This window comes from Pipra filicauda, unplaced genomic scaffold, assembly GCF_003945595.2.
Source record: "Pipra filicauda isolate LSUMZ 115617 unplaced genomic scaffold, ASM394559v2 scaffold266_size1643727_pilon, whole genome shotgun sequence".
NCBI lineage: Eukaryota > Metazoa > Chordata > Aves > Passeriformes > Pipridae > Pipra > Pipra filicauda.
The window spans coordinates 1200401-1215340 of NW_024104383.1; the positions used below are offsets into that span (position 1 = coordinate 1200401).

Below are 14940 nucleotides of genomic sequence, written 5' to 3' on the forward strand. Positions count from 1 at the left end.
TGAACCTGCTCCCAATTTCCTCCAGCCTGGCAGTGGGCTGGGAAAATACAGTCGTGGCAGTTTGTGGCACCGCCAGGCTCAGCTCTGTCCCACAGCCTTTGCCTTGGCTTTTATTGCTCGGTATTTCCTGGTTTATTTCTTTGCTGCAGCCCAGCTTGGTTCACAGCTGCCTTTCCCATGCCAGGAAGGCATGCTATGATTTTCCACACAAGCAGGAGAGGGAGCAGTGGGAGAGGGCAGGCAGGCAGCTGGGAGCCCAGCTCTCTGACTGGTGGCTGGAGGTGGCAGGCGCTGGATCCACCACCATTCCTCAGCTCTCCCTGTCCTGTCAGCAGGAGCTCTGCTTCCCTTGCAGGCTCAGCACCAACGGGGTTGGGGAGGCCTCAAAAATTGGGTCCAACCATTCCCCCAGCATGCCAAGGCCATCACTAACCCATGTCCCCAGGTGCCAGATTTACACAGCTTTTAAACCTCTCCAGGGTTGGGGACTCCACCCCTGCCCTGGGCATCTGTGCCAGGGCTGGACAGTCCTTTCTGTGAAGGTATTTTCCCAATATCCTACCTCAGCCTCCCCTGGCACAACCTGAGGCTGTTTCCTCTCCTCCTGTCCCTTGTTCCCTGGGAGCAGAGCCCAAATCCCCCCGGCTCCCCCCTCCTGTCAGGGAGCTGCTGAGCCAGAAGGTCCCCCCTGAGTCTCCTTTTCTCCAGGCTGAGCCCCCCCAGCTCCCTCAGCTGCTCCTGGTGCTCCAACCCCTTCCCCAGCTCCACTGTCCTTGCATTTCAGATAACTTTATTCAGCGAAGCTGACTGACCCCTGGGAGTCAAGGATTTGGGTCTTGGCTTCCCCTTATCTGAAGTTTAAGAGTTTCCTCTGAGATGGAATGGAAATAACAACAAAGGGTGTTTGTAAAGGGCTGGGGACAGCGCCGGACCAACCCCTCCCACCTGGCATCATGGCAGAGGGATGGAGAAGAGCAGATCTGCCCTGCTGGAATCCTTCCCTTCCCAGCTGTGAAGCAGCAGGATGGGAGAGATGCAAGGAGGGCTTGGGGCTGGGTGCCCCAAGGGTTTGGTGCCCATTGTGCCATCTCTGAGGGTGAGAGCCTCCCCTGCCCCACGCTCCCCCCTCCCTGCAGCCAAGCAGCACTTGGGAGAGGCTCTTGGAAATGGCAGAGCCCTGTTTTTGTAGCAGCTGAATGGTTTGTTTTGGAGGTTTTGCTTGTCTGGGCGAGGAACAGGAAGGCATCTGAGCTGGAACACCATTTCCTTCAGTCGTGGACTTGAGGTGCTGCCTAAAACTAAATGGGTGATTTCCAGGTATTTCAGAGGAGCAGAGGAATGTTTGTACTGCTCTCCCTGTCAGGTAACTGCTTGGTGGTCTGGTCCTTTCCAAGATGGGCAAGTACTGCAGGAAGGTGCAGGGCCAGAGGGTACGAGGTACAGGGAATGCTCAAGGAGAAGTGGAGCTGAAGCTCCCTGAGGAGGGGTCTGTCTGGGCTGGCAGCAGCTGGGACTCCAGTCCGAGCTGTCTTGGGTGCTTGTCTTCCAAATGGGAGCTGGAAACGGGTTTGGGGGTGACTTTGGTGTCCCCTGTGCAGAATGTGCCCCCCAGTGGGCTGTGTCACTTCAGCCAAGGGTGTTCTGTGCTCTTCCACTGCTGTCCCAGCTGCCCCGAGACAAACATTGCTGCTGTGATCAGATATTTTTGCTAACATCCTTTTTTCAGTGGATTTGTTGAGCTTTTATTTTGCACATTTCTTGGACTTCTGTATTGGTGTTGCTGGTGAGCTCTTCTGAATCCACTCTCAGCTTGGCAAAGAACTCCCAGACAGCAAAATCAGGGAAAATAAACCTTTTAGAGAGACATCCATCCCCATTACTTACCCCCAGAGTTTCCTGGAATCATACACAGTTTTCCTGCCAGTTTGGCAGAATTATTTTCATTTGGATAAATGAAGTTTAAATGTCAGATCAAACCAAGGATTAATTGATTAAGGGGTAAAAATAAGCAGTGAGACAGCCAGGGGAAGTGAGGAGAGGTGCTTGTAGGGTAAAAGGTGAGAAAGGAGGGAGCAGGACACGGTGTGTCCAGCCCTGTCTGCTCCCTGGAGCTCTACTGGAGATCCAGGAAGGATAAGGACCATCACATGGGCTCAGAGTAAGTGTTTTGATGCTGCTAAAAGAAAGTTTAGGCCAAAGGAGATTTGTCTGAAGCCAAAATGTGAAGTTTATTGGGAACAAGTGGAGACTGATCAGCGAAACTTTCACCTCTCTGAGTGACACTTAAAATTGGGAAAGAGGACGGGGGGTGAGGAGAGAGCTGGGCTGGACAGACCGGTTTGGTTTGGATGAGCTGGTGCTACTGGGAGTGAGTGGAGGTTTTTTTAAGCAGTGTTCCTTTTAGAAGGACAATCTGCCCTGATATCAAATGGAAAATATTCTTTGTTGCTTCTTCTTCTTCCATTTTAAGCTTTTCTAAAGAGACAAAAAGATGTTTAAAACGTAGAATTGACGCATCAATTGTGTAATTACTTGATCAGGGCTTTGGCACAAGAAATGCTCTTGGAAGTTCCTCTTAAATTTTTCTTAAACTTAATTACTACTTCAGTCTAAATTATTTCTTAATGACTTCTTTGAACATATATTTGACCTGACTATTTTTTAAAAGGATGCATCACGTTTAGTGCCACATTTATCGTGGCTGTCATTGCTCCAGGTGGGGCACATAATGAGAGTCCTGATCTCTGTCTGCACATTACATGAGGAGCAAATGCTTTATGGTTGGGAAAGGTGTTTTCTTTGGCTGGGAAAAGTGCTCCGCTTCAACACACCAAACTTCCAGTTGGGAGCCTGGCTGGAGTTCGGAGAGAGGCTCTTGTAAGGTCTGGTGATGGAGATGTGACAAAACAGGGTTGAACAAAGGCTGAAAATGGTGTTTTCTTTCCCTAGGGATCTTTCCAACAACAAGATCAGTGGTTTAGATGTTCAGCTATTCAGAAGCCTGACTTCGCTGGCAAAGCTGTGAGTACCCCTTGCCCCCCAGTCCTGCTGCCCCTCTGCAGGGCTGAGCTGGGCCCTGCCCACGTGCTGGTGTTTTTCACAGGTTACTTTGTTGGTGTTTGGCCTCCTCTGCTGAGCCCCAGATAGTGGTGTCCACAGCTCCCTCCTCAAGGCCTTCAGCTGCTCAGTGCAGTGATTTGCTAATTGGCACTGAGGGTTGGGCAGGATTTTGACCCTCTGTGCTGCTGGATGGAGAGGAGATCGAGGCCAGAGAATGAGAATTGTCACAAGATGTGTGTTAGAGCATGGAAAATCACAGAATCCCAGAATGGCTTGGGCTGGGAGGGACCTTAAAGCCCACCCAGTCCCACCCCCTGCCATGGGCAGGGACACCTTCCCCTAGCCCAGGTTGCTCCAAGCCCCGTCCAACCTGGCCTTGGACACTTGCAGGGATGGGGCAGCCACAGCTTCTCTGGGAAAACTCCACCAGGGCCTCCCCACCTTCACAGGAAATGGTGACAAAGCTGCAGTGACCAGGAGGTGACTACAGACGTGATGAAGTTTCTTTTTCCCTCTTTTACAGAGATATAAGCCACAACCAGATTTCTACATTAGAAGATGGAATATTTGATAATTTATTTAATTTAAGTGAAATGTAAGTTCATTCGCTTTGTGTCCCAGTTCTTTTATTTAGGTCTTTTCTTGGAACAGCTCTTGCCTTCCTGGTGGGGTGGGATCTCTCAGGGAGATCTTGGGCATGTACCCAACCAAGCTGCTGCCTTTTGGGGTGTCTCCAGTCTCTTAGTCTGTGTCCTACTCCTGGGTCCTGTTGTTGTCCTTCAAGCCTGACCTCTTCCTAGATTTGCTTCTGTCTCCTGGATAACTCCAACCTCTGCCACTGCCTTTTGTCTTCCCTGCTTCTCTCCCACAGCAGCTCTGCTGAGGTTCTTGTCTCTGACCATGCTCTGGGTCACACTTACTGTCCTGTCTGTGTGGTCACGCCTTGGGACCGGGGATCTGATGATTCTGCAACATGGTAGGTCCTGCCTGAGGTGTCCAAGGTACTTGAAGGTGGTGTCCCTCAGTCAGTCGATTGTTTTAGGTTCTGTTTTTTAATTGAAGTAATGAAAGCTTTTGTTGTTATGTGGAGGGAGGCAAGGGGAAGCCACACATTTCCAGACAGATCCATGAAGTCACAGCAGTAGTGGCAGTTCTGTGTCTGAAGGAGCCAAAGGATTAACCCCTTGCAAACCCTCTTGGCAAGCAAGAGAAAAGCTCAGACCCACCTTCTCCCCCAGGAGGGGACACAAAGGGCATTCTCAGCTCTGCATTTTTGCTCTCAGGTGGCTCTAAAAGACACAAAGGCCCCGGACTGGGTCCCAGGGAGCCTGTCTCTGCTGGCCTGATGGCAAAGTGGTGCTTTCAGCCCCAGAGTCGTGGTTCAGCTCAGCCCTGATGGCGTCAGCTCCACACACAGCTTCCAGCTCCGTCCTGCTCGCAGCTGAGTGCCAAAGGCTGTAATTTGGATCAAGCTTAGCTGCAATTAAAGTTTCCATCTTTTCATTAAACTGCCACATGGAAAGATTATCATTGACTTTGCATTTCTTTTTTTGACAGATCAATTTTATTCTCTTAGCTATTTTTTAATGGAGCTGTAAATAGTCTCCCAGAGCAGGAGAGGCTCCCTCACATCCAGGGGCTGTTGGATGTCAGATTATTTTAGATATAAGATTGTGTCTGTCATTTGCTTCTAATTGCGACAATTATTTGTAGAGTTAAAAAAGTACTTGGAGTACTTGCCTAATTCTAGCCTCTAGAAAAATCACGTTAATTATTGCTTGATTCCCTATTCATTAACTCCCCTCCCAGTTATTCCAAAGCCTTTCAGTGGAGTGGCAGATGGGAACAGGGAGGGCTCAGCACACTGCTGTAATTAACGCTTAGCACATGTCACACTAATCCCCAACTATTTCTGATCTCCCTCTGACAGAAACTTAAGTTGGAATCCATTTGTTTGTGACTGCAAACTGTCCTGGTTGCCCCGCTGGGTGGAAGACAGAAAAGTGAGAGTTCTTGAGGCGTCAGACACGAGATGTGCCCACCCCCCCGAGGTGGCAAACCTGTCCCTCTTCGACATCCCGTTCCCCAATGCCACCTGTGGTAAGGAAACCCTGGGGGTGGAGATGGTTAAACCAGGGGCAGTGATGGGCTCCGGGGCAGCTGGGCTCACATTGGCTTCTTTAGACCTCAAGTCACCAGTTGTAATGTAATTAAGCAAATACTGGGCACACAGGCTGTACCCTGGTGCCTCGGGGATCCAGTCGGTCACATCAGGGCTGGGATTAACGCTGATTACACACCAGGCATCAGGCAGCCAACACAGCACACTGGCTCAGTGACCTCCAGCCTCAGGCTTTCATTCTCTCAAGGTTTCAACAGTGTGACTTTAAGCAGTGAAATGTCATGGGAGCTGATGGGACCTGAGCACGTGCTGGGTCTTTGCAGGTAACAGGAGTGTTGAATGAGCACTGCCCCAATCCACAGCTCGTCACCTGCTCCTGGGGCATTCTTCTGACAGCTTGGCCAGCAGAAACATCAGGCAGTGATTAACTGGAGGTGGAAAGGGGGAGCCCAAGGAAAACTAATGGTGCCTGGATGCTCAGCTATCCCTGAGCGAGGGAGAGGGAAGGAGAGTGCTCCCCACAGCGGGGATCAGGCACCTCCTTTAATTCATGACAGGAGGATGTAGGGCTGAGGGACCTGGAGCTGTGTGACAGGAGAATACAGGGATGAGGCTGAGGGATCAGGAGCTGGTGGGAGCCAGTTGAGCTGCCTGGTAAAGCACAGGCCTCCCCAGGAGCAAAATCTGGATTGTAGTTTCTCCTCTTTCCCCAGCAAAGCCACTCCAGCTTGCAGCATCTTGCAGGAATTATCAAAGGGAAAAACACTGGCACTGTTACTGCCCTTGATAATTAGTTATTCCCTCTTGAACTACTTTAAGCCAGGGTGGAAACAATAATGTGAGGCTGTCTTCTGGGTAATTCAGTGTAATGGGAGTAGGCTGGGACAGCCTGCCAGCTACTGACAGTTGTTACTGACCGGCAGGGAGTGAAGAATGACCAGGCTGGTGGTAAAAACAGAGTAGTTCCCATGCCGTGGTCCTCCTCGTGGGACTGCTCTTAGGAGAAGTGGCTCAGCATTCACAGGGAGGCTGTGGAGGAAGCTGGACAGTTGGATGGATTCGATCTGGGAAGATCACACGGAGCTGTTGAGATGTTTGGGGGAGATGTTGTAGCAACCAGCAGGAAGAGCGGAGCCAACGTGGCCGAGCTGCGTGGGCAGAGGCCGAGGGAGAGGCCCTGCCTGGGTGTTTGTGGCAGGGAAATGTCCCACCCCGTGCAAGCCAGAGAGGGGGAATTAAACTCAAGGGAATGGGCTGTCCCTCAGGGAATGGGGCTGTCGTGGCTGCCATTGCTCTCTGTGCTGTGTGTGCATGTGTGTGTTGGGGCACGTGTTGTTTCCGTGCATCCTCCCAGTGTTTATCCTTCCACAGCTCTGGGTGCAGGCTGTGCCTGGCATTGCCCTCATCTCTAGCACCACGTTTTGCCTGCGGGTAGGTGGGAAGCTCTTGGCTTTCCCCAGGGAGGGAGGTGACTGCAGGGTCTGCCCAATTCCACCATGGTCCTGGTGGAGAATCCATCAGTGTCTCCCCAAAGTCTCCGATGTGCCACTGCCCAAGGGTGTTTGATTATAGACTTGTTGCTGGCTGTCCCAGGCAGCACTTGGTGAAACAGGCTGCACCAGACCTGGGTACCACCAAGGGACAACCTTTTGTCATGGTCTCACTTGGTGGCGAGTCCTTGGGGCTCCTCTGAGTGTCAGACACAGCGGCTCCGTGTCCCATGGGACTGTCAGGCTCTCCAAAGCCTCGTTTTATTTACTGAGTGTAGCTGCTCCATAAATCTGTGTGACTGGCTTGTTATTTCTGTCATCATTAATTAGCATAAAGAGTTTGGAAACTGTTGCTGAGGGATTAAAGACTTCCCAGGCAAGTCTCAGAAAGGAAATGCTCGGAGTAGGAGCTGCACAGGAGAATTCCATGCCCGGGAGCATGGGGTGGTGTCTCTTGGAGGGTCTCACCAAACCATGGCTTCACAGTGTCAGTTTGCAAGAGGATCTTCTGTTCTTTCCCACAGGAGCTCAGTACATCACGTGTCTGACAAGCAACCACACGGAAGGGGCTGAACTTGTCGTCCTCTTCACGTCTGTCCACGCCGGGAACCTCAGCGAGGAGACCTGCAGTGCCCTGTGCTACGCCCAAGACCAGGAGTATGGAGGTTTCAGCTCCCTGGGGCAGTGTCTGTGTGGAACTGCCCATGAAACAAACTCTTCCTCTGGCTGTTTGCCATTTTGCACTGAGCATTTGTCCGGGCAGGGCTGTGGTGGCCCGTCACTCGTCCCCTCGCCCTTCCAGGCACAGCTGCCTGTGTCTTTCACAGGACTCCAGCCCCGGTACAGCCTACACCAGGCTGTGCTCTTCAATGTCAGTATTCCCATCGCTGTCAGCACTTTACTGTGGGAATTTGGGGACCAGACAGAGGTTCTCAACACCACTGGAAATGCAGCTGTGCACACGTATGCCTTACCCGGGCGGTACAATGTCACTGCCACCATCCTGGTGGGCACCAAGGTCTTGTACGAGCAGGCAGAAGTTGAGGTGGTGGCTTCACCCCAACAGCTGGAGCTGCAGTGTCCTTCCTTGGTCAAGACGAATGAGAGTGTGGACATCCAGATCCGCAACAGAGGCGGCACCGGCCTCGTGGTGCTGTACGGGATCACACAGGCTGGAGAGCTGGGCAGGGGTAAGCAGGGCTGGCTGGGGGGTCCTGGGCAAGGGAGGGGTGGCACTGCATCCCAGGCCTTCCCTTTGCCTCCCTCCCCAGTGAGGGATGGGAGGGGATGACTCCTTTGGGGCTCCCCTGGCTGGGCAGGCAGTGTTCTGCACTTCAGCAGCGGATGGGCTTTATTGGCTTCAGGGCCAGGACGTTCCTGGAGCCTCTCTTTCCAGATTGGCTTGGGACATGTGGCCCAGAGAAAGGACACCACGTCTGTGTTCTTTATGCAGCAGTTCACCCCATGTGCCCCCCCGATGGCTTGGTGTTCCCGGGCAATAACCACTGCTACCAGCTGGTGGTGGAGAAGGCGGAGTGGCTGGAGGCCCAGCGGCACTGCCAGGAGCACGACAACGGAGAGCTGGCTTTTGTCAGCAGCCCCGAGATCCAGAGCTTCTTGGTTGCTCGTGTCATCAGGTGAGTGAGGAGGGTAGGGGTCAGGATCACCTAGGGACAGGCTTAGTGTTCCTGGGGTCACATCTGCACAGGGGTCCAAAGGGAGGGTCCTGCCGTGGTCTCGACTGAGTGTGGGAAGATGGTGAGAGTGAGGCTGCTGAACAAAGAGGAGGAGCCCTTTGAGCAGAGCAGAGCTTGAACCCTTGCTGGCCTTGGCTACTTTCCTTAAAGGTTGTGGAGGGAAGAAGAGGAATGGGGACAGAACGATTGGAAGTCACAATAGGGAATTGAGGATTGGTGGGCACTTGTACCCTGTGTTTGTGCCTGTGGGTGCCTCTGAAATGGTGCAGAGAGGTGCAGGGCCAGGAGTACACAGGGCTGGGCTGAGCACACCTTCCACTTGGGAGTGGCTGTACACTGAAAGAGAGTAGGTTTGGATTGGATATTAGGAAGAAATTCTTCCCTATGAGGATGGGGAGGCCCTGGCACAGGTTGCCCAGAGAAACTGTCGCTGCCCCATCCCTGCAAGTGTCCAAGGCCAGGTTGGAGCAACCTGGGCTAGTGGAAGGTGTCCTTGCCCATTGCAGGGGGTGGAACTCGATGGTCTTGAAGGTCCCTCCCAAACCAAACTCTTCTGTGATTCCATGATTCTGTGAGTGCAGCAAAATCTACAGGCTCAGGCTGGATGGTGGAGAGGTCCAGGTGCTTGTGTCCCGAGGTTGACACAAGGGTGAGGATGACAGGAGGGCGAGGGTGACACGAGGGTGACACGAGGGTGAGTGTGACCAGCTCCCTCCCTCAGCAGAATTGCAGCTGGATTGTCCCATGTTGACACTGTGGCATCGAGAGCTGCTGTAGCAAAGCCCAGGGCAGTGCTGCAGTCCTGCCTCCCAGACAGGATCCTGCACCTTTCCAGACACAGCTGCAGCCTGAAGCCCAGACCCTTTTTTCCTTTTGTTTCTCATCCTGTTGACTCCTCTCCGAGTTTCAGGCTCCAGCAGCATCTGTTCCACCTCAGGACTGGGCTTTATAAACAGAGAGCACTGCAAGTGTCAGCCTTTGATTAAATCCGCCCCTCTGAGTGCCCTTTCCCCAGCCAGCCCTTTTGGGGGGGAGGGAGGACAACCAGGAGAGCTCTCAGGGCCTGACAGCCCTTTTCAGCACTCCCAGCTGCAGATGTGGGAGATGGGCTCTTCAAAAACACATCCCAGAGAGCACAAGGAAGGGAACAGCTGCGTGTGACGTAGGCTTTGAAGGGTCCTGCTCGAGGGCTGACAGCCCCTTCTTCCCAGCCTTGTGTCCGAGCCCTGTTCCCTTCACACGGGGCTTTATCCTGAGATTGCAAACATGTGTTCCCTACTCTGGGGCAGAGGAGGCTGTCCCTCTCCCGGGGTTAGGAGCTGGTCACTCGGTGCTCTGGTGTGTCAGGCGTTGCGTGCGGGGCTGACGGTGCACGGAAACCACGAGGGCTCTGAGCCGCCCAGGCTGTTCCCCAGCTGCTGCCCCACACTGGTCTCCCCCAGCCCCCTTTATTGCCTGTGTTTATTTTATTAATCCATTCAGATAAACATGCAGGAGGCAGTTCCAGAATGCAGTTTCCCTGATGATAAAAGGCAAAGCGGCCGAGCTGCAGGTTTTTGGAACATGCAGCTTCCATAGCTTCTGATGGGAAAATGGTAGAAGCAGGAAGCTGTTTTCCATCAGAGCAGCAGCACCACTGTCCTCTCCTTCTCTCCTGATGTGGGATGACCTCCCCAGGAGCAGCATGTGCTGAGTTAGTCTCTCCCTGCCTCCAGAAGCAGAGGGTGGAACCTTCCGGGGGAACCCAGTTTCCCCTCTGGGTAGCACAGGGAGCCCCTCTCCCATTCCAAGCCTCTCCAGGCTTGTTCTGCTCCTTCTGCCCCAGCAGGGTAGCTCGGTCCTTCCTCGGAGGCAGAGGGATTCTCACACCCTGCTTCAAGAAAGTGTGTTCAGAGTCCTCCTGTTCCTCCCTGCAAGGGAACGGGACAGGCAGTGGGGCAGGATGGAAGCCAGCCAGCAGCTTCTCTTTTAGTTTCTCCCTTTTTTCTTTCCTTTTTTTTTTTTTTCTTTTTGCAGTTAGGTCATAGCTGGAATTAGAAAAGGAAAATCTCCACTGAGTTTTCCTGATGGCAGCACGCAAGCAGTTTCCTACCCTGCTCTCCCTAATCCCCTGCCAGTGGTTTGGGAGCAGAACACAGCCCTTATTTACTTTTAAATCATATTTGCAGTGAAAACTACTGATTCACAGAACAGTTATTTTTGTCATCGTTTTTCAGCATGACCTCATGAATCATTTCATCTGGCGTGGGCCTGGGGGTGGAGAGACACCACTTATCTCCCCAGCCTGCTTTGCAGAGCCGTGGTACCACCCCAGGAGCACACTGGGGCAGGCAAGGTCATGGCAGGATTGATTGCAACTGCAGGAGGGAGTATGGAGAAGAAGCTGAGGGGTCGGAAGGGTGCAGGATGTTAATATGGAGAAGTTAATATGGAACAAGTGCCTCACTTTCTGCTGGGTGCAATTAGTTGTCCAGGCTGTCTGTGGCTATGAAAGACCGCTCAGCACTTCCCACCAGAATCTCTGCTGGGATTCAGCCAGTTTCCAAATGGGGAAGGGACATTTCATATTCCTAAAACAAGCCTGGCAGTTTTGTGCGTATGTGGGGTTCAGCTGCCTGCAGTGCTTTGCCTCTGCTTATCCACCCTGGCTGCTCCCTGGTGGCTGAGGAGCCGGTTGGCTCCAGGAGCTGCATCCAAGAGAACAGGAGCTGCCAGACCTGGCACCACTGAGCTTTGATCCTGCCCTGGTGCCCATTGCACTTGCAGTGGAGAATTGGCAAATCCCCCAGGTCTGCACAGATGAAGCACAAGTTTTCTGAAGGATTCAGCTTTCTCGGACAGTTCTGTTTGACCATAACATTCTTCTTAGGTCAGGACTCAAAACAGGCTCAGAAGAGTCTGTGAGGGTCATTTAAGCTGCAGTGTGGGCAGGTCATGGTAACAGAGTGCTCTGTTCCGAGGGGAGTGAGGTTCAAGTCAGCCTGCTCATTACAGAAACATAGAATCATAAAATCACAGAATGATTTGGGTTGGAAGAACCTTAAAGCTCATCCAGTCCCACCCCCTGCCACAGGCAGGGACACCTTCCACTAGACCAGGTTGCTCCAAACCCTGTCTAACCTGGCCTTGGACACTTCCAGCTTCTCTGGGCAACCTGTGCCAGGGCCTCCCCACCCTCAGCTCGTGGGACAGAGGTCTGAGGGGCTGTTGGAGAGCAGTGGTGTGCTGTGGAGGGGCTGTTACTGAGGAGCCAGGTTCTGGTGGCAGAACGGAAAGTTACTGAAACCCTTTAGGAACTAAAAGGCTCCATTAAATGCAGCCTGTGACACCCCGATGAAGCTGTTATTATTTTTAGAGAGAACCAGAGATGGCAGCTCTCCCAGCTCTTTCTAATACTCATGATTTCCTGAAATCCCCCCTCCCCCTTCATATTTTTTTTTGAAGGAGCCTCGATGTCTGGATTGGATTCAATGATTTTGCAAGCTCTGGAGCGCAGCAAAGAGGGGAAGGATTTAATCTGGAGAGCTGTCAGAACTGGCTGCCAGGAGAACCCCATCCCTCCAACGCTGACCATTGCGTCCGGATGGGCCCGACGGGCCAGTGCAACACCGACCTGTGCATGGCCAAGCACAGCTACGTCTGCGAGTACAAACCCAGAGGTGGGCTCTGCCTCCCCCCCGGCACTGGGGGCGGGCAGGCCACTGGCACATCCTGCTCTCAGTGACACGTGGCAAGGAAAAATAGGGTTTCATGGAGAGAGAGGGTCATCTAGAGCATCACCACAGAACAAGTAGGACTTGTAACAATATTCCCAGCAGAGGCTTGGCTGATAGCTTCCAGAAACCCAACTTTAGCCCAAAGGGAAGAATTTGGCCTACTCCAGTCTTTCCCATCAGCAGAAGGAGGGAGAGGAGTGAAGCTTTGAGGCAGAGCTCTGGAAATAGCTTTTCCCTGTTATTTGAGCAACCTCTGCTGCTGGCAGGAGGCCAGTGGTGATGCCTTGGTGGCTTGGTGTATTTCTGTGCCATCGTGTACTTTGTGAGACGTTGGGGCCTGATGACTTAAAAGGTGTGAGGTGGTGTGTGCTGTGCAGGTCTGTTTTTGCAGCTTCCCAAATATCCCAAAGCAGTGTAGGGAGGAATAAACAGTGTTAGAAGGGTCATGAAATATGGGAGAAGATTTAGGCCAGAAGGAAGAGCCATCGCTAGGAAGAGGCCACTGGCCCTGGTCAGAGGGGCAGCATCAGTCCCCAGAGCCTGATCAGAGGTGTTTGCTGCTGGTGGAAACCAGCTGGTCCTGCACACATTTCCCAGGAAGTCCAGGGGCACAGGGAATATGAGGGGTGCACCTCGTGCTCTAAAATTCAAAGCAAATAATTAGTTGTTGGAAGGGAGAAGTGTTTGCAAAGTTACTAGAAGTCAAAATTGCTGCGAACGTGACTTGTGCAGGATGAGAAAGAAATCAAAACACGTGTAAGAAGAAGAAAGGAGGTACAGAGTTACAGAGCTGCTTCTCCAGCACAGCTGGAGTGACAAGGGGTCAGGTCCAAGCCCTGCTGCAGCTTTGCAGGGTGGAGGGAATGCCCCAGTCCTCGCTGGGTCTCATGGGCTTTGTTCAAATATCTCTTTTGTAAACAGGAGTTCTCCTAAATGCCGAAAACTTCTTAGAGGGCGACGCTGTGTTTGACACACCCGAGGCCGTGAGGAACCTGACTGGAGCTGTGCTGTCAGAGCCATGGCAGGCTGAGCAGGTGAGAAGGGTTTGCTCACCCTGCCCGTGCCCAGGGAGCCCAGGGAGACACAGGCAGGTGAGAGCTGTGTGTGTTTGGCAGGTGATGGAGTTCCCTGAGCTGGCATTCAGGCACGAGGGGTATCTGACTGCCCTGGAGTTTGTGACACAGGATCTGCATCAGCCCGTCCAAGTGAGGTTCCAGGTGCACAGGCCAATGGATGGAGAAGGTGAGACATCTCCTCAACGCTTGTGGGGTTGTGGGAGGGGATGGCATCAGGGCCATGTCAAACTACGTGGCCTTGTGACCCCTCTGGCTTCAAAGCTTTGACCTTAAAGGCTCAGAGATTTGGTTCTGTTTTTTGAGGAGGTCAAAATGCAGGATCTGCAGGGAGGGTTGGACAGCCTGAGACTGCCTTGGAGAAGTGGTTATCCTGGAAAAAATAATAGAGGGAGAAGCCTCTCTCCATGCATGAAGAGAATGTGAGTGAAAGGAGCGTGTGTAGAAGTCAATTAATCTTCTGAGCTGTACTTTTTTGCTTTGGGAAGACACATGTCAAATGGGAATGTGTTCTGGTCCATCTGGCCCCACGGGTTAACAAGGAAGAACATTTTCCTGAGCCCATTTCTTCCTGATGGATGAGATAATCTAAAAAGCCTTTTATTCCTTGTACAACAGCTCAACAGTCACAGTTTTGGCAACAATTAATTCTGCAGCAGAATGTTTGTTGTAGCCGTAGGGTTGGCTGGTTACAAAAGGATCTTTTTTGACACTGACAAGCTGATACTTTGACATGGAAACATTAACTTCAGAAAAGTTGCTTAATGTGTTTTCAAAGTCAGAGCCAGCTCTGCTTTCTCTTGGACTTGCTTTTGCTCAAGCACAGATCTCTTTTAGAGTGCAAATTGGTGTGTTCTCACTGGAAAAGAGACAGCTTTGGTTTTAATGATCTTTGTGAATTTTTCCAGTGAAACAAGGCACTTCAGTAGCACCAGCATGTGCTGCAGCTTCAGCTTTTACTAAGAGTGGAGCCATCATCTGAGTGGAAAAAATGGTGGATTTGGAGGAAAGAAGTGCAGCAGGAGTGTTACTTGTGAGAATGGTGATCTCTGCTTTCTTTTTCACTTCTTCCAGACTATCAGGAGGGAAGCAATGCTACGGAACCATTCCATCCTGCTCAGGATGACGGGAACTGGACGCTGCTGGAATGTCCTCCTGGTTTCCAGTGGTGTCATTTGACTGATCTGTGCTCGTCCCACAACAACTGCTGCAACGCGACCGAGTGTGCCAACAGCAGTTCCTTTGCCAGCAGCCCTGCCCCCGGGGCCCTGCAGCCCAACGACAGCCAGCCCAGCTATGAACTCCACCAGGAATTTCTCTTTACAGTACCAGCTGGCCCCTCTTCCCAGTATCAGGTCAGTGTTTACACTAGCTGTTGTAACCAGTGGGTAGGTGGGGCAGTTTTCTCCTGAGGGCTTTGGGTAAATTTGAGTTGTGGCAGATGGAGACACTGAAGTCCACTGAAATGAAAGGATGTGCCCAGTGTCACACGTGCCATGACATGGCTCTGAGCCAGGGGCTCCCTGTTGCCAAGCACAGTTGGTCAGAGGGGTCAAAAGAGGGTGGGGAGGCCCTGGCACAGGTTGCCCAGAGAAGCTGTGGCTGCCCCTGGATCCCTGGAAGTGTCCAAGGCCAGGTTGGACGGGGCTTGGAGCGACCTGGGCTGGTGGAAGGTGTCCCTGCCCATGGCAGGGGGTGGAATGAGATGAGCTTTCAGGTCCCTTCCAAGCCAAACCTTTCTGTGGTTCCATGATTCTATGAAAAGGCCGTGCAAATTCCCTG

At 52.3% G+C, this 14940-nt stretch overlaps 1 protein-coding gene across 1 annotated transcript in view; it reads left to right on the top strand.

Moving 5' to 3' along the window:
* The window catches only part of PKD1 (polycystin 1, transient receptor potential channel interacting), an 83970-nt gene that overhangs the window by 31081 nt on the left and 37949 nt on the right, over window positions 1–14940 (top strand). Inside the window, exons 2-10 of the mRNA XM_027736098.2 lie at window positions 2950–3021; window positions 3584–3655; window positions 4991–5160; window positions 7197–7862; window positions 8126–8309; window positions 11814–12028; window positions 13007–13119; window positions 13201–13327; window positions 14233–14513. Coding sequence (XP_027591899.2) covers window positions 2950–3021; window positions 3584–3655; window positions 4991–5160; window positions 7197–7862; window positions 8126–8309; window positions 11814–12028; window positions 13007–13119; window positions 13201–13327; window positions 14233–14513 — 1900 coding nt within the window. The remainder of the gene's footprint in view (window positions 1–2949; window positions 3022–3583; window positions 3656–4990; window positions 5161–7196; window positions 7863–8125; window positions 8310–11813; window positions 12029–13006; window positions 13120–13200; window positions 13328–14232; window positions 14514–14940) is intronic.